The 23,195-nt window shown below is 48.3% G+C and overlaps 1 protein-coding gene across 1 annotated transcript in view; it reads right to left on the bottom strand.

Moving 5' to 3' along the window:
* The window catches only part of LOC135568956 (inactive carboxypeptidase-like protein X2), a 68,528-nt gene extending 45,554 nt beyond the window's left edge, over positions 1-22,974 (bottom strand). The window contains exon 1 of the mRNA XM_065015730.1: positions 22,870-22,974. Coding sequence (XP_064871802.1) covers positions 22,870-22,974 — 105 coding nt within the window. The remainder of the gene's footprint in view (positions 1-22,869) is intronic.
* Positions 22,975-23,195: the final 221 nt, after the last annotated feature.

The following is a 23,195-nucleotide window of genomic DNA, read 5'->3' as shown; positions in this document are numbered from 1 at the left end:
TGCCCAGCATTACTCTGTGGTGTAGTGTAGTGTCTGCTCAGCATTACTCTGTGGTGTAGTGTAGTGTCTGCTCAGCATTACTGTGTGGTGTAGTGTAGTGTCTGCTCAGCATTACTCTGTGGTGTAGTGTCTGCTCAGCATTACTCTGTGGTGTAGTATAGTATCTGCCCAGCATTACTCTGTGGTGTAGTGTAGTATCTGCCCAGCATTACTCTGTGGTGTAGTGTAGTGTCTGCCCAGCATTACTCTGTGGTGTAGTGTAGTGTCTGCTCAGCATTACTCTGTGGTGTAGTGTAGAATCTGCTCAGCATTACTCTGTGGTGTAGTGTAGTATCTGCCCAGCATTACTCTGTGGTGTAGTGTAGTGTCTGCCCAGCATTACTCTGTGGTGTAGTGTAGTGTCTGCCCAGCATTCCTCTGTGGTGTAGTGTAGTATCTGCCCAGCATTACTCTGTGGTGTAGTACAGTGTCTGCCCAGCATTACTCTGTGGTGTAGTGTAGTGTCTGCTCAGCATTACTATGTGGTGTAGTGTAGTGTCTGCTCAGCATTACTCTGTGGTGTAGTGTCTGCCCAGCATTACTCTGTAGTGTAGTATCTGCTCAGCATTGCTCTGTGGTGTAGTGTCTGCTCAGCATTACTCTGTGGTGTAGTATAGTATCTGCCCAGCATTACTCTGTGGTGTAGTGTAGTGTAGTGTCTGCCCAGCATTACTCTGTGGTGTAGTGTCTGCCCAGCATTACTCTGTGGTGTAGTGTAGTGTCTGCTCAGCATTACTCTGTGGTGTAGTATAGTGTCTGCCCAGCATTACTATGTGGTGTAGTGCCTGCCCAGCATTACTCTGTGGTGTAGTGTAGTATCTGCCCAGCATTACTCTGTGGTGTAGTGTAGTGTCTGCTCAGCATTACTGTGTGGTGTAGTGTAGTGTCTGCTCAGCATTACTCTGTGGTGTAGTATAGTATCTGCCCAGCATTACTCTGTGGTGTAGTGTAGTGTAGAATCTGCTCAGCATTACTCTGTGGTGTAGTGTAGTATCTGCCCAGCATTACTCTGTGGTGTAGTGTAGTGTCTGCCCAGCATTACTCTGTGGTGTAGTGTAGTGTCTGCCCAGCATTACTCTGTGGTGTAGTGTAGTATCTGCCCAGCATTACTCTGTGGTGTAGTACAGTGTCTGCCCAGCATTACTCTGTGGTGTAGTGTAGTATCTGCCCAGCATTACTCTGTGGTGTAGTGTAGTGTCTGCTCAGCATTACTCTGTGGTGTAGTGTAGTGTCTGCTCAGCATTACTCTGTGGTGTAGTGTAGTGTCTGCTCAGCATTACTCTGTGGTGTAGTGTAGTGTCTGCTCAGCATTACTCTGTGGTGTAGTGTAGTGTCTGCTCAGCATTACTCTGTGGTGTAGTACAGTGTCTGCCCAGCATTACTCTGTGGTGTAGTACAGTGTCTGCCCAGCATTACTCTGTGGTGTAGTGTCTGCACAGCATTACTCTGTGGTGTAGTGTCTGCCCAGCATTACTCTGTGGTGTAGTGTAGTGTCTGCCCAGCATTACTCTGTGGTGTAGTGTTGCCCAGCATTACTCTGTGGTGTGGTGTAGTGTCTGTCAGCATTACTCTGTAGTGTAGTACAGTGTCTGTCAGCATTACTCTGTGGTGTAGTGTAGTGTCTGCCCAGCATTACTCTGTGGTGTAGTGTCTGCCCAGCATTACTCTGAGGTGTAGTGTAGTGTCTGCCCAGCATTACTCTGTGGTGTAGTATCTGCCCAGCATTACTCTGAGGTGTAGTGTAGTGTCTGCCCAGCATTACTCTGAGGTGTAGTGTAGTGTCTGCCCAGCATTACTCTGTGGTGTAGTGTAGTGTCTGCCCTGCATTACTCTGTGGTGTAGTGTCTGCCCAGCATTGCTCTGTGGTGTAGTACAGTGTCTGTCAGCATTACTCTGTGGTGTGGTATAGTGTCTGCCCAGCATTACTTTGTGGTGTAGTGCAGTATCTTCTCAGCATTACTCTGTGGTGTAGTATCTGCCCAGCATTACTCTGTGGTGTAGTGTAGTGTCTGCCCAGCATTACTCTGTGGTGTAGTGTAGTGTCTGCCCTGCATTACTCTGTGGTGTAGTGTCTGCCCAGCATTGCTCTGTGGTGTAGTACAGTGTCTGTCAGCATTACTCTGTGGTGTGGTATAGTGTCTGCCCAGCATTACTCTGTGGTGTAGTGCAGTATCTGCCCAGCATTACTCTGTGGTGTAGTGCAGTGTCTGCCCAGCATTACTCTGTGGTGTAGTGTAGTATCTGCCCAGCATTACTCTGTGGTGTAGTGTAGTGTCTGCCCAGCATTACTCTGTGGTGTAGTGTAGTGTCTGCCCAGCATTACTCTGTGGTGTAGTGTAGTGTCTGCCCAGCATTACTCTGTGGTGTAGTGTAGTGTCTGCTCAGCATTACTCTGTGGTGTAGTGTAGTGTCTGCTCAGCATTACTCTGTGGTGTAGTATCTGCCCAGCATTACTCTGTGGTGTAGTGTTGTGTCTGCTCAGCATTACTCTGTGGTGTAGTATCTGCCCAGCATTACTCTGTGGTGTAGTATCTGCCCAGCATTACTCTGTGGTGTAGTGTAGTGTCTGCCCAGCATTGCTCTGTGGTGTAGTACAGTGTCTGCCCAGCATTACTCTGTGGTGTAGTGTAGTGTCTGCCCAGTATTACTCTGTGGTGTAGTGTAGTATCTGCCCAGCATTACTCTGTGGTGTAGTACAGTATCTGCCCAGCATTACTCTGTGGTGTAGTGTAGTGTCTGCCCAGCATTGCTCTGTGGTGTAGTACAGTGTCTGCCCAGCATTACTCTGTGGTGTAGTGCAGTGTCTGCCCAGCATTACTCTGTGGTGTAGTGTAGTATCTGCCCAGCATTACTCTGTGGTGTAGTACAGTGTCTGCCCAGCATTACTCTGAGGTGTAGTGCAGTGTCTGCCCAGCATTGCTCTGTGGTGTAGTGTCTGCCCAGCATTACTCTGTGGTGTAGTGCAGTGTCTGCCCAGCATTACTCTGTGGTGTAGTACAGTGTCTGCCCAGCATTACTCTGTGGTGTAGTGTCTGCCCAGCATTACTCTGTGGTGTAGTACAGTGTCTGCCCAGCATTACTCTGTGGTGTAGTGTCTGCCCAGCATTACTCTGTGGTGTAGTGTAGTATCTGCCCAGCATTACTCTGTGGTGTAGTGTAGTGTCTGCCCAACATTACTCTGTGGTATAGTGTCTGCCCAGCATTACTCTGTGGTGTAGTACAGTGTCTGCCCAGCATTACTCTGTGGTGTAGTGTCTGCCCAGCATTACTCTGTGGTGTGGTGGTGTATCTGCCCAGCATTACTCTGTGGTGAATTATAGTGTCTGCCCAGCATTACTCTGTGGCCCAGCATTACTCTGTAGTGTAGTGTCTGCCCAGCATTACTCTGTGGTGTAGTGTCTGCCCAGCATTACTCTGTGTGTAGTGTCTGTTCAGCATTACTCTGTGGTGTAGTGTAGTGTCTGCCCAGCATTAGTCTGTGGTGTAGTACAGTGTCTGCTCAGCATTACTCTGTGGTGTAGTTTAGTGTCTGCCCAGCATTACTCTGTGGTGTAGTGTAGTGTCTGCTCAGCATTACTCTGTGGTGTAGTGTAGTGTCTGCCCAGCATTACTCTGTGGTGTAGTGCAGTGTCTGCTCAGCATTACTCTGTGGTGTAGTGTCTGCTCAGCATTACTCTGTGGTGTAGTGTAGTATCTGCTCAGCATTACTCTGTGGTGTAGTATCTGCCCAGCATTACTCTGTGGTGTAGTGTAGTATCTGCTCAGCATTACTCTGTGGTGTAGTGTAGTGTCTGCCCAGCATTACTCTGTGGTGTAGTGTAGTGTCTGCTCAGCATTACTCTGTGGTGTAGTGTAGTGTCTGCCCAGCATTACTCTGTGGTCTGGTGTAGTGTCTGCTCAGCATTACTCTGTGGTGTAGTGTAGTGTCTGCTCAGCATTACTCTGTGGTGTAGTGTAGTGTCTGCTCAGCATTACTCTGTGGTGTAGTGTAGTGTCTGCCCAGCATTACTCTGTGGTGTAGTGCAGTGTCTGCTCAGCATTACTCTGTGGTGTAGTGTCTGCTCAGCATTACTCTGTGGTGTAGTGTAGTGTCTGCTCAGCATTACTCTGTGGTGTAGTGTCTGCCCAGCATTACTCTGTGGTGTAGTGTAGTATCTGCTCAGCATTACTCTGTGGTGTAGTGTAGTATCTGCCCAGCATTACTCTGTGGTGTAGTGTAGTGTCTGCTCAGCATTACTCTGTGGTGTAGTGTAGTGTCTGCCCAGCATTACTCTGTGGTCTGGTGTAGTGTCTGCTCAGCATTACTCTGTGGTGTAGTGTAGTGTCTGCTCAGCATTACTCTGTGGTGTAGTGTAGTGTCTGCTCAGCATTACTCTGTGGTGTAGTACAGTGTCTGCCCAGCATTACCCTGTGGTGTAGTACAGTGTCTGCCCAGCATTACTCTGTGGTGTAGTGTCTGTGCAGCATTACTCTGTGGTGTAGTGTCTGCCCAGCATTACTCTGTGGTGTAGTGTAGTGTCTGCCCAGCATTACTCTGTGGTGTAGTGTTGCCCAGCATTACTCTGTGGTGTGGTGTAGTGTCTGTCAGCATTACTCTGTGGTGTAGTACAGTGTCTGCTCAGCATTACTCTGTGGTGTAGTGTAGTGTCTGCCCAGCATTACTCTGTGGTGTAGTGTCTGCCCAGCATTACTCTGTGGTGTAGTGTAGTGTCTGCCCAGCATTACTCTGTGGTGTAGTGTCTGCCCAGCATTACTCTGAGATGTAGTGTAGTGTCTGCCCAGCATTACTCTGAGGTGTAGTGTAGTGTCTGCCCAGCATTACTCTGAGGTGTAGTGTAGTGTCTGCCCAGCATTACTCTGTGGTGTAGTGTCTGCCCAGCATTGCTCTGTGGTGTAGTACAGTATCTGTCAGCATTACTCTGTGGTGTGGTATAGTGTCTGCCCAACATTACTTTGTGGTGTAGTGCAGTATCTTCTCAGCATTACTCTGTGGTGTAGTATCTGCCCAGCATTACTCTGTGGTGTAGTGTAGTGTCTGCCCAGCATTACTCTGTGGTGTAGTGTAGTGTCTGCCCTGCATTACTCTGTGGTGTAGTGTCTGCCCAGCATTGCTCTGTGGTGTAGTACAGTGTCTGTCAGCATTACTCTGTGGTGTGGTATAGTGTCTGCCCAGCATTACTCTGTGGTGTAGTGCAGTATCTGCCCAGCATTACTCTGTGGTGTAGTGCAGTGTCTGCCCAGCATTACTCTGTGGTGTAGTGTAGTATCTGCCCAGCATTACTCTGTGGTGTAGTGTAGTGTCTGCCCAGCATTACTCTGTGGTGTAGTGTAGTGTCTGCCCAGCATTACTCTGTGGTGTAGTGTAGTGTCTGCCCAGCATTACTCTGTGGTGTAGTGCAGTGTCTGCTCAGCATTACTCTGTGGTGTAGTGTAGTGTCTGCTCAGCATTACTCTGTGGTGTAGTGTAGTGTAGTGTCTGCCCAGCATTACTCTGTGGTGTAGTACAGTGTCTGCCCAGCATTACTCTGTGGTGTAGTGTCTGCCCAGCATTACTCTGTGGTGTAGTGTAGTGTCTGCTCAGCATTACTCTGTGGTGTAGTGTAGTGTCTGCCCAGCATTACTCTGTGGTCTGGTGTAGTGTCTGCTCAGCATTACTCTGTGGTGTAGTGTAGTGTCTGCTCAGCATTACTCTGTGGTGTAGTGTAGTGTCTGCTCAGCATTACTCTGTGGTGTAGTACAGTGTCTGCCCAGCATTACCCTGTGGTGTAGTACAGTGTCTGCCCAGCATTACTCTGTGGTGTAGTGTCTGTGCAGCATTACTCTGTGGTGTAGTGTCTGCCCAGCATTACTCTGTGGTGTAGTGTAGTGTCTGCCCAGCATTACTCTGTGGTGTAGTGTTGCCCAGCATTACTCTGTGGTGTGGTGTAGTGTCTGTCAGCATTACTCTGTAGTGTAGTACAGTGTCTGTCAGCATTACTCTGTGGTGTAGTGTAGTGTCTGCCCAGCATTACTCTGTGGTGTAGTGTCTGCCCAGCATTACTCTGAGGTGTAGTGTAGTGTCTGCCCAGCATTACTCTGTGGTGTAGTATCTGCCCAGCATTACTCTGAGGTGTAGTGTAGTGTCTGCCCAGCATTACTCTGAGGTGTAGTGTAGTGTCTGCCCAGCATTACTCTGTGGTGTAGTGTAGTGTCTGCCCTACATTACTCTGTGGTGTAGTGTCTGCCCAGCATTGCTCTGTGGTGTAGTACAGTATCTGTCAGCATTACTCTGTGGTGTGGTATAGTGTCTGCCCAGCATTACTTTGTGGTGTAGTGCAGTATCTTCTCAGCATTACTCTGTGGTGTAGTATCTGCCCAGCATTACTCTGTGGTGTAGTGTAGTGTCTGCCCAGCATTACTCTGTGGTGTAGTGTAGTGTCTGCCCTGCATTACTCTGTGGTGTAGTGTCTGCCCAGCATTGCTCTGTGGTGTAGTACAGTGTCTGTCAGCATTACTCTGTGGTGTGGTATAGTGTCTGCCCAGCATTACTCTGTGGTGTAGTGCAGTATCTGCCCAGCATTACTCTGTGGTGTAGTGCAGTGTCTGCCCAGCATTACTCTGTGGTGTAGTGTAGTATCTGCCCAGCATTACTCTGTGGTGTAGTGTAGTGTCTGCCCAGCATTACTCTGTGGTGTAGTGTAGTGTCTGCCCAGCATTACTCTGTGGTGTAGTGTAGTGTCTGCCCAGCATTACTCTGTGGTGTAGTGCAGTGTCTGCTCAGCATTACTCTGTGGTGTAGTGTAGTGTCTGCTCAGCATTACTCTGTGGTGTAGTGTAGTGTAGTGTCTGCCCAGCATTACTCTGTGGTGTAGTACAGTGTCTGCCCAGCATTACTCTGTGGTGTAGTGTCTGCCCAGCATTACTCTGTGGTGTAGTGTAGTATCTGCCCAGCATTACTCTGTGGTGTAGTGTAGTGTCTGCTCAGCATTACTCTGTGGTGTAGTGTAGTGTCTGCTCAGCATTACTCTGTGGTGTAGTATCTGCCCAGCATTACTCTGTGGTGTAGTGTTGTGTCTGCTCAGCATTACTCTGTGGTGTAGTATCTGCCCAGCATTACTCTGTGGTGTAGTATCTGCCCAGCATTACTCTGTGGTGTAGTGTAGTGTCTGCCCAGCATTGCTCTGTGGTGTAGTACAGTGTCTGCCCAGCATTACTCTGTGGTGTAGTGTAGTGTCTGCCCAGTATTACTCTGTGGTGTAGTGTAGTACCTGCCCAGCATTACTCTGTGGTGTAGTACAGTATCTGCCCAGCATTACTCTGTGGTGTAGTGTAGTGTCTGCCCAGCATTGCTCTGTGGTGTAGTACAGTGTCTGCCCAGCATTACTCTGTGGTGTAGTGCAGTGTCTGACCAGCATTACTCTGTGGTGTAGTGTAGTATCTGCCCAGCATTACTCTGTGGTGTAGTACAGTGTCTGCCCAGCATTACTCTGAGGTGTAGTGCAGTGTCTGCCCAGCATTGCTCTGTGGTGTAGTGTCTGCCCAGCATTACTCTGTGGTGTAGTGCAGTGTCTGCCCAGCATTACTCTGTGGTATAGTGCAGTGTCTGCCCAGCATTGCTCTGTAGTGTAGTGTCTGCCCAGTATTACTCTTTGGTGTAGTACAGTGTCTGCCCAGCATTACTCTGTGGTGTAGTGTCTGCCCAGCATTACTCTGTGGTGTAGTGTAGTATCTGCCCAGCATTACTCTGTGGTGTAGTGTAGTGTCTGCCCAACATTACTCTGTGGTATAGTGTCTGCCCAGCATTACTCTGTGGTGTAGTACAGTGTCTGCCCAGCATTACTCTGTGGTGTAGTGTCTGCCCAGCATTACTCTGTGGTGTGGTGGTGTATCTGCCCAGCATTACTCTGTGGTGAATTATAGTGTCTGCCCAGCATTACTCTGTGGCCCAGCATTACTCTGTAGTGTAGTGTCTGCCCAGCATTACTCTGTAGTGTAGTGTCTGTTCAGCATTACTCTGTGGTGTAGTGTAGTGTCTGCCCAGCATTACTCTGTGGTGTAGTACAGTGTCTGCTCAGCATTACTCTGTGGTGTAGTTTAGTGTCTGCCCAGCATTACTCTGTGGTGTAGTGTAGTGTCTGCTCAGCATTACTCTGTGGTGTAGTGTAGTGTCTGCCCAGCATTACTCTGTGGTGTAGTGCAGTGTCTGCTCAGCATTACTCTGTGGTGTAGTGTCTGCTCAGCATTACTCTGTGGTGTAGTGTAGTATCTGCTCAGCATTATTCTGTGGTGTAGTGTAGTATCTGCTCAGCATTACTCTGTGGTGTAGTGCAGTGTCTACCCAGCATTACTCTGTGGTGTAGTGTAGTATCTGCTCAGCATCACTCTGTGGTGTAGTACAGTGTCTGCCCAGCATTACTCTGTGGTGTAGTGTAGTGTCTGCCCAGTATTACTCTGTGGTGTAGTGTAGTACCTGCCCAGCATTACTCTGTGGTGTAGTACAGTATCTGCCCAGCATTACTCTGTGGTGTAGTGTAGTGTCTGCCCAGCATTGCTCTGTGGTGTAGTACAGTGTCTGCCCAGCATTACTCTGTGGTGTAGTGTAGTGTCTGCCCAGTATTACTCTGTGGTGTAGTGTAGTACCTGCCCAGCATTACTCTGTGGTGTAGTACAGTATCTGCCCAGCATTACTCTGTGGTGTAGTGTAGTGTCTGCCCAGCATTGCTCTGTGGTGTAGTACAGTGTCTGCCCAGCATTACTCTGTGGTGTAGTGCAGTGTCTGACCAGCATTACTCTGTGGTGTAGTGTAGTATCTGCCCAGCATTACTCTGTGGTGTAGTACAGTGTCTGCCCAGCATTACTCTGAGGTGTAGTGCAGTGTCTGCCCAGCATTGCTCTGTGGTGTAGTGTCTGCCCAGCATTACTCTGTGGTGTAGTGCAGTGTCTGCCCAGCATTACTCTGTGGTATAGTGCAGTGTCTGCCCAGCATTGCTCTGTAGTGTAGTGTCTGCCCAGTATTACTCTTTGGTGTAGTACAGTGTCTGCCCAGCATCACTCTGTGGTGTAGTGTCTGCCCAGCATTACTCTGTGGTGTAGTGTAGTATCTGCCCAGCATTACTCTGTGGTGTAGTGTAGTGTCTGCCCAACATTACTCTGTGGTATAGTGTCTGCCCAGCATTACTCTGTGGTGTAGTACAGTGTCTGCCCAGCATTACTCTGTGGTGTAGTGTCTGCCCAGCATTACTCTGTGGTGTGGTGGTGTATCTGCCCAGCATTACTCTGTGGTGAATTATAGTGTCTGCCCAGCATTACTCTGTGGCCCAGCATTACTCTGTAGTGTAGTGTCTGCCCAGCATTACTCTGTAGTGTAGTGTCTGTTCAGCATTACTCTGTGGTGTAGTGTAGTGTCTGCCCAGCATTACTCTGTGGTGTAGTACAGTGTCTGCTCAGCATTACTCTGTGGTGTAGTTTAGTGTCTGCCCAGCATTACTCTGTGGTGTAGTGTAGTGTCTGCTCAGCATTACTCTGTGGTGTAGTGTAGTGTCTGCCCAGCATTACTCTGTGGTGTAGTGCAGTGTCTGCTCAGCATTACTCTGTGGTGTAGTGTCTGCTCAGCATTACTCTGTGGTGTAGTGTAGTATCTGCTCAGCATTATTCTGTGGTGTAGTGTAGTATCTGCTCAGCATTACTCTGTGGTGTAGTGCAGTGTCTACCCAGCATTACTCTGTGGTGTAGTGTAGTATCTGCTCAGCATCACTCTGTGGTGTAGTGTAGTGTCTGCTCAGCATTACTCTGTGGTGTAGTTTAGTGTCTGCCCAGCATTACTCTGTGGTGTAGTTTAGTGTCTGCTCAGCATTACTCTGTGGTGTAGTGTAGTGTCTGCCCAGCATTACTCTGTGGTGTAGTGTAGTGTCTGCCCAGCATTACTCTGTGGTGTAGTGTCTGCCCAGCATTTCTCTGTGGTGTAGTGCAGTATCTGCCCAGCATTACTCTGTGGTGTAGTGTAGTGTCTGCTCAGCATTACTCTGTGGTGTAGTATAGTGTCTGCTCAGCATTACTCTGTGGTGTAGTGTAGTGTCTGCTCAGCATTACTCTGTGGTGTAGTGTAGTGTCTGCTCAGCATTACTCTGTGGTGTAGTGTAGTGTCTGCTCAGCATTACTCTGTGGTGTAGTGTAGTGTCTGCTCAGCATTACTCTGTAGTGTAGTGTAGTGTCTGCCCAGCATTACTCTGTAGTGTAGTGTAGTGTCTGCTCAGCATTACTCTGTAGTGTAGTGCAGTGTCTGCCCAGCATTGCTCTGTAGTGTAGTGTCTGCCCAGTATTACTCTTTGGTGTAGTACAGTGTCTGCCCAGCATTACTCTGTGGTGTAGTGTCTGCCCAGCATTACTCTGTGGTGTAGTGTAGTATCTGCCCAGCATTACTCTGTGGTGTAGTGTAGTGTCTGCCCAACATTACTCTGTGGTATAGTGTCTGCCCAGCATTACTCTGTGGTGTAGTACAGTGTCTGCCCAGCATTACTCTGTGGTGTAGTGTCTGCCCAGCATTACTCTGTGGTGTGGTGGTGTATCTGCCCAGCATTACTCTGTGGTGAATTATAGTGTCTGCCCAGCATTACTCTGTGGCCCAGCATTACTCTGTAGTGTAGTGTCTGCCCAGCATTACTCTGTAGTGTAGTGTCTGTTCAGCATTACTCTGTGGTGTAGTGTAGTGTCTGCCCAGCATTACTCTGTGGTGTAGTACAGTGTCTGCTCAGCATTACTCTGTGGTGTAGTTTAGTGTCTGCCCAGCATTACTCTGTGGTGTAGTGTAGTGTCTGCTCAGCATTACTCTGTGGTGTAGTGTAGTGTCTGCCCAGCATTACTCTGTGGTGTAGTGCAGTGTCTGCTCAGCATTACTCTGTGGTGTAGTGTCTGCTCAGCATTACTCTGTGGTGTAGTGTAGTATCTGCTCAGCATTATTCTGTGGTGTAGTGTAGTATCTGCTCAGCATTACTCTGTGGTGTAGTGCAGTGTCTGCCCAGCATTACTCTGTGGTGTAGTGTAGTATCTGCTCAGCATCACTCTGTGGTGTAGTACAGTGTCTGCCCAGCATTACTCTGTGGTGTAGTGTAGTGTCTGCCCAGTATTACTCTGTGGTGTAGTGTAGTACCTGCCCAGCATTACTCTGTGGTGTAGTACAGTATCTGCCCAGCATTACTCTGTGGTGTAGTGTAGTGTCTGCCCAGCATTGCTCTGTGGTGTAGTACAGTGTCTGCCCAGCATTACTCTGTGGTGTAGTGTAGTGTCTGCCCAGTATTACTCTGTGGTGTAGTGTAGTACCTGCCCAGCATTACTCTGTGGTGTAGTACAGTATCTGCCCAGCATTACTCTGTGGTGTAGTGTAGTGTCTGCCCAGCATTGCTCTGTGGTGTAGTACAGTGTCTGCCCAGCATTACTCTGTGGTGTAGTGCAGTGTCTGACCAGCATTACTCTGTGGTGTAGTGTAGTATCTGCCCAGCATTACTCTGTGGTGTAGTACAGTGTCTGCCCAGCATTACTCTGAGGTGTAGTGCAGTGTCTGCCCAGCATTGCTCTGTGGTGTAGTGTCTGCCCAGCATTACTCTGTGGTGTAGTGCAGTGTCTGCCCAGCATTACTCTGTGGTATAGTGCAGTGTCTGCCCAGCATTGCTCTGTAGTGTAGTGTCTGCCCAGTATTACTCTTTGGTGTAGTACAGTGTCTGCCCAGCATCACTCTGTGGTGTAGTGTCTGCCCAGCATTACTCTGTGGTGTAGTGTAGTATCTGCCCAGCATTACTCTGTGGTGTAGTGTAGTGTCTGCCCAACATTACTCTGTGGTATAGTGTCTGCCCAGCATTACTCTGTGGTGTAGTACAGTGTCTGCCCAGCATTACTCTGTGGTGTAGTGTCTGCCCAGCATTACTCTGTGGTGTGGTGGTGTATCTGCCCAGCATTACTCTGTGGTGAATTATAGTGTCTGCCCAGCATTACTCTGTGGCCCAGCATTACTCTGTAGTGTAGTGTCTGCCCAGCATTACTCTGTAGTGTAGTGTCTGTTCAGCATTACTCTGTGGTGTAGTGTAGTGTCTGCCCAGCATTACTCTGTGGTGTAGTGTAGTGTCTGCTCAGCATTACTCTGTGGTGTAGTTTAGTGTCTGCCCAGCATTACTCTGTGGTGTAGTGTAGTGTCTGCTCAGCATTACTCTGTGGTGTAGTGTAGTGTCTGCCCAGCATTACTCTGTGGTGTAGTGCAGTGTCTGCTCAGCATTACTCTGTGGTGTAGTGTCTGCTCAGCATTACTCTGTGGTGTAGTGTAGTATCTGCTCAGCATTATTCTGTGGTGTAGTGTAGTATCTGCTCAGCATTACTCTGTGGTGTAGTGCAGTGTCTACCCAGCATTACTCTGTGGTGTAGTGTAGTATCTGCTCAGCATCACTCTGTGGTGTAGTGTAGTGTCTGCTCAGCATTACTCTGTGGTGTAGTTTAGTGTCTGCCCAGCATTACTCTGTGGTGTAGTTTAGTGTCTGCTCAGCATTACTCTGTGGTGTAGTGTAGTGTCTGCCCAGCATTACTCTGTAGTGTAGTGTAGTGTCTGCCCAGCATTACTCTGTGGTGTAGTGTCTGCCCAGCATTTCTCTGTGGTGTAGTGCAGTATCTGCCCAGCATTACTCTGTGGTGTAGTGTAGTGTCTGCTCAGCATTACTCTGTGGTGTAGTATAGTGTCTGCTCAGCATTACTCTGTGGTGTAGTGTAGTGTCTGCTCAGCATTACTCTGTGGTGTAGTGTAGTGTCTGCTCAGCATTACTCTGTGGTGTAGTGTAGTGTCTGCTCAGCATTACTCTGTGGTGTAGTGTAGTGTCTGCTCAGCATTACTCTGTAGTGTAGTGTAGTGTCTGCCCAGCATTACTCTGTAGTGTAGTGTAGTGTCTGCTCAGCATTACTCTGTAGTGTAGTGTAGTGTCTGCTCAGCATTACTCTGTAGTGTAGTGTAGTGTCTCCTCAGCATTACTCTGTGGTGTAGTGTAGTGTCTGCCCAGCATTACTCTGTAGTGTAGTGTAGTGTCTGCTCAGCATTACTCTGTAGTGTAGTGTAGTGTCTGCTCAGCATTACTCTGTGGTGTAGTGTAGTGTCTGCCCAGCATTACTCTGTAGTGTAGTGTAGTGTCTGCCCAGCATTACTGTGTAGTGTAGTGTAGTGTCTGCTCAGCATTACTCTGTAGTGTAGTATAGTATCTTCCCAGCATTACTCTGTGGTGTAGTGTAGTGTCTGCCCAGCATTACTCTGTGGTGTAGTGTCTGCCCAGCATTACTCTGTGGTGTAGTGTAGTGTCTGCTCAGCATTACTCTGTAGTGTAGTGTAGTGTCTGCTCAGCATTACTCTGTAGTGTAGTGTAGTGTCTGCCCTTATTACTCTGTGGTGTAGTGTAGTGTCTGCTCAGCATTACTCTGTGGTGTAGTGTAGTGTCTGCTCAGCATTACTCTGTAGTGTAGTGTAGTGTCTGCCCAGCATTACTCTGTAGTGTAGTGTAGTGTCTGCTCAGCATTACTCTGTAGTGTAGTGTAGTGTCTGCTCAGCATTACTCTGTAGTGTAGTGTAGTGTCTGCCCAGCATTACTCTGTGGTGTAGTGTAGTGTCTGCCCAGCATTACTCTGTGGTGTAGTGTCTGCCCAGAATTACTCTGTAGTGTAGTGTAGTGTCTGCTCAGCATTACTCTGTGGTGTAGTGTAGTATCTGCTCAGCATTACTCTGTGGTGTAGTGTAGTGTCTGCTCAGCATTACTCTGTGGTGTAGTGTAGTGTCTGCTCAGCATTACTCTGTGGTGTAGTGTAGTGTCTGCTCAGCATTACTCTGTGGTGTAGTGTCTGCTCAGCATTACTCTGTGGTGTAGTATCTGCCCAGCATTACTCTGTGGTGTAGTGTCTGCTCAGCATTACTCTGTGGTGTAGTGCAGTGTCTGCTCAGCATTACTCTGTGGTGTAGTGTAGTGTCTGCCCAGCATTACTCTGTGGTCTGGTGTAGTGTCTGCTCAGCATTACTCTGTGGTGTAGTGTAGTGTCTGCTCAGCATTACTCTGTGGTGTAGTGTAGTGTCTGCTCAGCATTACTCTGTGGTGTAGTGTAGTGTCTGCCCAGCATTACTCTGTGGTGTAGTGCAGTGTCTGCTCAGCATTACTCTGTGGTGTAGTATCTGCTCAGCATTACTCTGTGGTGTAGTGTAGTGTCTGCCCAGCATTACTCTGTGGTGTAGTGTAGTATCTGCTCAGCATTACTCTGTGGTGTAGTGTAGTATCTGCCCAGCATTACTCTGTGGTGTAGTGTAGTGTCTGCTCAGCATTACTCTGTGGTGTAGTGTAGTGTCTGCTCAGTGTCTGTGGTGTAGTGTAGTGTCTGCCCAGCATTACTCTGTGGTCTGGTGTAGTGTCTGCTCAGCATTACTCTGTGGTGTAGTGTAGTGTCTGCTCAGCATTACTCTGTGGTGTAGTGTAGTGTCTGCTCAGCATTACTCTGTGGTGTAGTACAGTGTCTGCCCAGCATTACCCTGTGGTGTAGTACAGTGTCTGCACAGCATTACTCTGTGGTGTAGTGTCTGTGCAGCATTACTCTGTGGTGTAGTGTCTGCCCAGCATTACTCTGTGGTGTAGTGTAGTGTCTGCCCAGCATTACTCTGTGGTGTAGTGTTGCCCAGCATTACTCTGTGGTGTGGTGTAGTGTCTGTCAGCATTACTCTGTAGTGTAGTACAGTGTCTGTCAGCATTACTCTGTGGTGTAGTGTAGTGTCTGCCCAGCATTACTCTGTGGTGTAGTGTCTGCCCAGCATTACTCTGAGATGTAGTGTAGTGTCTGCATTACAGCATCTGCCCAGCTCTGAGGTGTAGTGTAGTGTCTGCCCAGCATTACTCTGAGGTGTAGTGTAGTGTCTGCCCAGCATTACTCTGTGGTGTAGTGTAGTGTCTGCCCAGCATTACTCTGTGGTGTAGTGTCTGCCCAGCATTGCTCTGTGGTGTAGTACAGTGTCTGTCAGCATTACTCTGTGGTGTGGTATAGTGTCTGCCCAGCATTACTTTGTGGTGTAGTGCAGTATCTTCTCAGCATTACTCTGTGGTGTAGTATCTGCCCAGCATTACTCTGTGGTGTAGTGTAGTGTCTGCCCAGCATTACTCTGTGGTGTAGTGCAGTATCTGCCCAGCATTACTCTGTGGTGTAGTGTCTGCCCAGCATTACTCTGTGGTGTAGTACAGTGTCTGTCAGCATTACTCTGTGGTGTGGTACAGTGTCTGCTCAGCATTACTCTGTGGTGTAGTACAGTGTCTGCCCAGCATTACTCTGTGGTGTAGTGCAGTGTCTGCCCAGCATTACTCTGTGGTGTAGTGTAGTATCTGCCCAGCATTACTCTGTGGTGTAGTGTAGTGTCTGCCCAGCATTACTCTGTGGTGTAGTGTAGTGTCTGCCCAGCATTACTCTGTGGTGTAGTGTAGTGTCTGCCCAGCATTACTCTGTGGTGTAGTGCAGTGTCTGCTCAGCATTACTCTGTGGTGTAGTGTAGTGTCTGCTCAGCATTACTCTGTGGTGTAGTGTAGTGTAGTGTCTGCCCAGCATTACTCTGTGGTGTAGTACAGTGTCTGCCCAGCATTACTCTGTGGTGTAGTGTCTGCCCAGCATTACTCTGTGGTGTAGTGTAGTATCTGCTCAGCATTACTCTGTGGTGTAGTGTAGTGTCTGCTCAGCATTACTCTGTGGTGTAGTGTAGTGTCTGCTCAGCATTACTCTGTGGTGTAGTATCTGCCCAGCATTACTCTGTGGTGTAGTGTTGTGTCTGCTCAGCATTACTCTGTGGTGTAGTATCTGCCCAGCATTACTCTGTGGTGTAGTATCTGCCCAGCATTACTCTGTGGTGTAGTGTAGTGTCTGCCCAGCATTGCTCTGTGGTGTAGTACAGTGTCTGCCCAGCATTACTCTGTGGTGTAGTGTAGTGTCTGCCCAGTATTACTCTGTGGTGTAGTGTAGTACCTGCCCAGCATTACTCTGTGGTGTAGTACAGTATCTGCCCAGCATTACTCTGTGGTGTAGTGTAGTGTCTGCCCAGCATTGCTCTGTGGTGTAGTACAGTGTCTGCCCAGCATTACTCTGTGGTGTAGTGCAGTGTCTGACCAGCATTACTCTGTGGTGTAGTGTAGTATCTGCCCAGCATTACTCTGTGGTGTAGTACAGTGTCTGCCCAGCATTACTCTGAGGTGTAGTGCAGTGTCTGCCCAGCATTGCTCTGTGGTGTAGTGTCTGCCCAGCATTACTCTGTGGTGTAGTGCAGTGTCTGCCCAGCATTACTCTGTGGTATAGTGCAGTGTCTGCCCAGCATTGCTCTGTAGTGTAGTGTCTGCCCAGTATTACTCTTTGGTGTAGTACAGTGTCTGCCCAGCATTACTCTGTGGTGTAGTGTCTGCCCAGCATTACTCTGTGGTGTAGTGTAGTATCTGCCCAGCATTACTCTGTGGTGTAGTGTAGTGTCTGCCCAACATTACTCTGTGGTATAGTGTCTGCCCAGCATTACTCTGTGGTGTAGTACAGTGTCTGCCCAGCATTACTCTGTGGTGTAGTGTCTGCCCAGCATTACTCTGTGGTGTGGTGGTGTATCTGCCCAGCATTACTCTGTGGTGAATTATAGTGTCTGCCCAGCATTACTCTGTGGCCCAGCATTACTCTGTAGTGTAGTGTCTGCCCAGCATTACTCTGAGGTGTAGTGTAGTGTCTGCCCAGCATTACTCTGAGGTGTAGTGTAGTGTCTGCCCAGCATTACTCTGTGGTGTAGTGTAGTGTCTGCCCAGTTACTCTGTGGTGTAGTGTCTGCCCAGCATTGCTCTGTGGTGTAGTGTAGTGTCTGCTCAGCATTACTCTGTGGTGTAGTGTCTGCCCAGCATTACTTTGTGGTGTAGTGCAGTATCTTCTCAGCATTACTCTGTGGTGTAGTATCTGCCCAGCATTACTCTGTGGTGTAGTGTAGTGTCTGCCCAGCATTACTCTGTGGTGTAGTGTAGTGTCTGCTCAGCATTACTCTGTGGTGTAGTGTAGTGTCTGCCCAGCATTACTCTGTGGTGTAGTGTCTGCCCAGCATTACTCTGTGGTGTAGTGTAGTGTCTGCCCAGCATTACTCTGTGGTGTAGTGTCTGCCCAGCATTACTCTGTGGTGTAGTGCAGTGTCTGCCCAGCATTACTCTGTGGTGTAGTGTAGTATCTGCCCAGCATTACTCTGTGGTGTAGTGTAGTGTCTGCCCAGCATTACTCTGTGGTGTAGTGTAGTGTCTGCCCAGCATTACTCTGTGGTGTAGTGTAGTGTCTGCCCAGCATTACTCTGTGGTGTAGTGCAGTGTCTGCTCAGCATTACTCTGTGGTGTAGTGTAGTGTCTGCTCAGCATTACTCTGTGGTGTAGTGTAGTGTCTGTCTGCCCAGCATTACTCTGTGGTGTAGTGTGTCTGTGCATTACTCTGTGGTGTAGTGTCTGCCCAGCATTACTCTGTGGTGTAGTGTAGTATCTGCCCAGCATTACTCTGTGGTGTAGTGTAGTGTCTGCCCAGCATTACTCTGTGGTGTAGTGTAGTGTCTGCTCAGCATTACTCTGTGGTGTAGTGTGGTGTAGTGTAGTGTCTGCAGCATTACTCTGTGGTGTAGTGTTGTGTCTGCTCAGCATTACTCTGTGGTGTAGTGTAGTGTCTGCCCAGCATTACTCTGTGGTGTAGTATCTGCCCAGCATTACTCTGTGGTGTAGTGTAGTGTCTGCCCAGCATTGCTCTGTGGTGTAGTACAGTGTCTGCCCAGCATTACTCTGTGGTGTAGTGTAGTGTCTGCCCAGTATTACTCTGTGGTGTAGTGTAGTACCTGCCCAGCATTACTCTGTGGTGTAGTACAGTATCTGCCCAGCATTACTCTGTGGTGTAGTGTAGTGTCTGCCCAGCATTGCTCTGTGGTGTAGTACAGTGTCTGCCCAGCATTACTCTGTGGTGTAGTGCAGTGTCTGACCAGCATTACTCTGTGGTGTAGTGTAGTATCTGCCCAGCATTACTCTGTGGTGTAGTACAGTGTCTGCCCAGCATTACTCTGAGGTGTAGTGCAGTGTCTGCCCAGCATTGCTCTGTGGTGTAGTGTCTGCCCAGCATTACTCTGTGGTGTAGTGCAGTGTCTGCCCAGCATTACTCTGTGGTATAGTGCAGTGTCTGCCCAGCATTGCTCTGTAGTGTAGTGTCTGCCCAGCATTACTCTGTGGTGTAGTACAGTGTCTGCCCAGCATTACTCTGTGGTGTAGTGTCTGCCCAGCATTACTCTGTGGTGTAGTGTAGTATCTGCCCAGCATTACTCTGTGGTGTAGTGTAGTGTCTGCCCAACATTACTCTGTGGTATAGTGTCTGCCCAGCATTACTCTGTGGTGTAGTACAGTGTCTGCCCAGCATTACTCTGTGGTGTAGTGTCTGCCCAGCATTACTCTGTGGTGTGGTGGTGTATCTGCCCAGCATTACTCTGTGGTGAATTATAGTGTCTGCCCAGCATTACTCTGTGGCCCAGCATTACTCTGTAGTGTAGTGTCTGCCCAGCATTACTCTGTAGTGTAGTGTCTGTTCAGCATTACTCTGTGGTGTAGTGTAGTGTCTGCCCAGCATTACTCTGTGGTGTAGTACAGTGTCTGCTCAGCATTACTCTGTGGTGTAGTTTAGTGTCTGCCCAGCATTACTCTGTGGTGTAGTGTAGTGTCTGCTCAGCATTACTCTGTGGTGTAGTGTAGTGTCTGCCCAGCATTACTCTGTGGTGTAGTGCAGTGTCTGCTCAGCATTACTCTGTGGTGTAGTGTCTGCTCAGCATTACTCTGTGGTGTAGTGTAGTATCTGCTCAGCATTATTCTGTGGTGTAGTGTAGTATCTGCTCAGCATTACTCTGTGGTGTAGTGCAGTGTCTACCCAGCATTACTCTGTGGTGTAGTGTAGTATCTGCTCAGCATCACTCTGTGGTGTAGTGTAGTGTCTGCTCAGCATTACTCTGTGGTGTAGTTTAGTGTCTGCCCAGCATTACTCTGTGGTGTAGTTTAGTGTCTGCTCAGCATTACTCTGTGGTGTAGTGTAGTGTCTGCCCAGCATTACTCTGTAGTGTAGTGTAGTGTCTGCCCAGCATTACTCTGTGGTGTAGTGTCTGCCCAGCATTTCTGTGGTGTAGTGCAGTATCTGCCCAGCATTACTCTGTGGTGTAGTGTAGTGTCTGCTCAGCATTACTCTGTGGTGTAGTGTAGTGTCTGCTCAGCATTACTCTGTGGTGTAGTGTAGTGTCTGCTCAGCATTACTCTGTGGTGTAGTGTAGTGTCTGCTCAGCATTACTCTGTGGTGTAGTGTAGTGTCTGCTCAGCATTACTCTGTGGTGTAGTGTAGTGTCTGCTCAGCATTACTCTGTAGTGTAGTGTAGTGTCTGCCCAGCATTACTCTGTAGTGTAGTGTAGTGTCTGCTCAGCATTACTCTGTGGTGTAGTGTAGTGTCTGCTCAGCATTACTCTGTAGTGTAGTGTAGTGTCTGCTCAGCATTACTCTGTGGTGTAGTGTAGTGTCTGCCCAGCATTACTCTGTAGTGTAGTGTAGTGTCTGCTCAGCATTACTCTGTAGTGTAGTGTAGTGTCTGCTCAGCATTACTCTGTGGTGTAGTGTCTGCCCAGCATTACTCTGTAGTGTAGTGTAGTGTCTGCCCAGCATTACTGTGTGTGTAGTGTAGTGTCTGCAGCATTACTCTGTGGTGTAGTGTAGTGTCTGCCCAGCATTACTCTGTGGTGTAGTGTAGTGTCTGCCCAGCATTACTCTGTGGTGTAGTGTCTGCCCAGCATTACTCTGTGGTGTAGTGTAGTGTCTGCTCAGCATTACTCTGTGGTGTAGTGTAGTGTCTGCTCAGCATTACTCTGTAGTGTAGTGTAGTGTCTGCCCAGCATTACTCTGTGGTGTAGTGTAGTGTCTGCTCAGCATTACTCTGTGGTGTAGTGTAGTGTCTGCTCAGCATTACTCTGTAGTGTAGTGTAGTGTCTGCCCAGCATTACTCTGTAGTGTAGTGTAGTGTCTGCTCAGCATTACTCTGTAGTGTAGTGTAGTGTCTGCTCAGCATTACTCTGTGGTGTAGTGTAGTGTCTGCCCAGCATTACTCTGTGGTGTAGTGTAGTGTCTGCCCAGCATTACTCTGTGGTGTAGTGTCTGCCCAGCATTACTCTGTGGTGTAGTGTAGTGTCTGCTCAGCATTACTCTGTGGTGTAGTGTAGTGTCTGCTCAGCATTACTCTGTGGTGTAGTGTAGTGTCTGCTCAGCATTACTCTGTGGTGTAGTGTAGTGTCTGCTCAGCATTACTCTGTAGTGTAGTGTAGTGTCTGCTCAGCATTACTCTGTGGTGTAGTGTAGTGTCTGCTCAGCATTACTCTGTGGTGTAGTGTAGTGTCTGCTCAGCATTACTCTGTGGTGTAGTGTAGTGTCTGCTCAGCATTACTCTGTGGTGTAGTGTCTGCTCAGCATTACTCTGTGGTGTAGTATCTGCCCAGCATTACTCTGTGGTGTAGTGTCTGCTCAGCATTACTCTGTAGTGTAGTGTAGTGTCTACTCAGCATTACTCTGTAGTGTTGTGTAGTATCTGCCCAGCATTACTCTGTGGTGTAGTGTCTGCTCAGCATTACTCTGTAGTGTAGTGTAGTGTCTGCTCAGCATTACTCTGTAGTGTAGTGTAGTGTCTGCTCAGCATTACTCTGTAGTGTAGTGTAGTATCTGCCCAGCATTACTCTCTGGTGTAGTGTCTGCTCAGCATTACTCTGTAGTGTGGTGTAGTGTCTGCTCAGCATTACTCTGTAGTGTAGTGTAGTGTCTGCTCAGCATTACTCTGTAGTGTAGTGTAGTGTCTGCTCAGCATTACTCTGTAGTGTAGTGTAGTGTCTGCTCAGCATTACTCTGTAGTGTAGTGTCTGCCCAGCATTACTCTGTAGTGTAGTGTAGTGTCTGCTCAGCATTACTCTGTGGTGTAGTGTCTGCCTAGCATTACTCTGTAGTGTAGTGTAGTGTCTGCCCAGCATTACTCTGTGGTGTAGTGTAGTGTCTGCTCAGCATTACTCTGTGGTGTAGTGTAGTGTCTGCTCAGCATTACTCTGTGGTGTAGTGTAGTGTCTGCCCAGCATTACTCTGTGGTGTAGTGTAGTGTCTGCCCAGCATTACTCTGTGGTGTAGTGTAGTGTCTGCTCAGCATTACTCTGTAGTGTAGTGTAGTGTCTGCTCAGCATTACTCTGTAGTGTAGTGTAGTGTCTGCTCAGCATTACTCTGTGGTGTAGTGTAGTGTCTGCTCAGCATTACTCTGTAGTGTAGTGTAGTGTCTGCTCAGCATTACTCTGTAGTGTAGTGTAGTGTCTGCTCAGCATTACTCTGTAGTGTAGTGTAGTGTCTGCCCAGCATTACTCTGTGGTGTAGTGTAGTGTCTGCCCAGCATTACTCTGTGGTGTAGTGTAGTGTCTGCTCAGCATTACTCTGTGGTGTAGTGTAGTGTCTGCCCAGCATTACTCTGTGGTGTAGTGTAGTGTCTGCCCAGCATTACTCTGTAGTGTAGTGTAGTGTCTGCTCAGCATTACTCTGTGGTGTAGTGTAGTGTCTGCCCAGCATTACTCTGTAGTGTAGTGTAGTGTCTGCTCAGCATTACTCTGTGGTGTAGTGTAGTGTCTGCCCAGCATTACTCTGTGGTGTAGTGTAGTGTCTGCCCAGCATTACTCTGTAGTGTAGTGTAGTGTCTGCTCAGCATTACTCTGTAGTGTAGTGTAGTGTCTGCTCAGCATTACTCTGTAGTGTAGTGTCTGCCCAGCATTACTCTGTGGTGTAGTGTCTGCTCAGCATTACTCTGTGGTGTAGTGTAGTGTCTGCCCAGCATTACTCTGTGGTGTAGTGTCTGCTCAGCATTATTCTGTGGTGTAGTGTAGTGTCTGCTCAGCATTACTCTGTGGTGTAGTGTAGTGTCTGCCCAGCATTACTCTGTAGTGTAGTGTCTGCTCAGCATTACTCTGTAGTGTAGTGTAGTGTCTGCTCAGCATTACTCTGTAGTGTAGTGTCTGCCCAGCATTACTCTGTGGTGTAGTGTCTGCTCAGCATTACTCTGTGGTGTAGTGTAGTGTCTGCTCAGCATTACTCTGTGGTGTAGTGTAGTGTCTGCTCAGCATTACTCTGTGGTGTAGTGTAGTGTCTGCTCAGCATTACTCTGTAGTGTAGTGTCTGCCCAGCATTACTCTGTGGTGTAGTGTCTGCTCAGCATTACTCTGTGGTGTAGTGTAGTGTCTGCTCAGCATTACTCTGTAGTGTAGTGTCTGCCCAGCATTACTCTGTGGTGTAGTGTCTGCTCAGCATTACTCTGTGGTGTAGTGTAGTGTCTGCTCAGCATTACTCTGTGGTGTAGTGTAGTGTCTGCCCAGCATTACTCTGTGGTGTAGTGTAGTGTCTGCTCAGCATTACTCTGTAGTGTAGTGTAGTGTCTGCTCAGCATTACTCTGTAGTGTAGTGTAGTGTCTGCCCAGCATTACTCTGTAGTGTAGTGTAGTGTCTGCCCAGCATTACTCTGTAGTGTAGTGTAGTGTCTGCCCAGCATTACTCTGTGGTGTAGTGTAGTGTCTGCTCAGCATTACTCTGTAGTGTAGTGTAGTGTCTGCCCAGCATTACTCTGTAGTGTAGTGTAGTGTCTGCCCAGCATTACTCTGTAGTGTAGTGTCTGCCCAGCATTACTCTGTAGTGTAGTGTAGTATCTGCCCAGCATTACTCTGTAGTGTAGTGTAGTATCTGCCCAGCATTACTCTGTAGTGTAGTGTAGTGTCTGCCCAGCATTACTCTCTACTTACATGCCTCATCTCTTTGTAGTTGTGATGTTTGAAGTCCAGGTTGTCTGTGGTTGTGATCTCATTCCGTCTGTGGTAATAGTTCTGTGAGTCTGACAACAAACACATCCCATATCAAGTCATTGAACAAGTCACTATATCCACAACAGTATATGTGTCAACTGAAGAGCTAGATAGGTCTGATAGTGATCAATGGGTTACAGTCACGATACCACAAAATGGAGGTTGGTGTCACCTGAATTGGGAAGGACAGGCATGTGGAAATGACTGAAGTGGAATTAGTGGAATGGTATCAAATACATAAAAAAAAAGTGGTTTCCACGTGTTAG

This window comes from Oncorhynchus nerka, unplaced genomic scaffold (assembly GCF_034236695.1).
Source record: "Oncorhynchus nerka isolate Pitt River unplaced genomic scaffold, Oner_Uvic_2.0 unplaced_scaffold_1299, whole genome shotgun sequence".
Taxonomy (NCBI): Eukaryota; Metazoa; Chordata; class Actinopteri; order Salmoniformes; family Salmonidae; genus Oncorhynchus; species Oncorhynchus nerka.
Note: the sequence above shows the minus strand (reverse complement) of the source record. Positions and strands in the feature narration are given on the sequence as shown.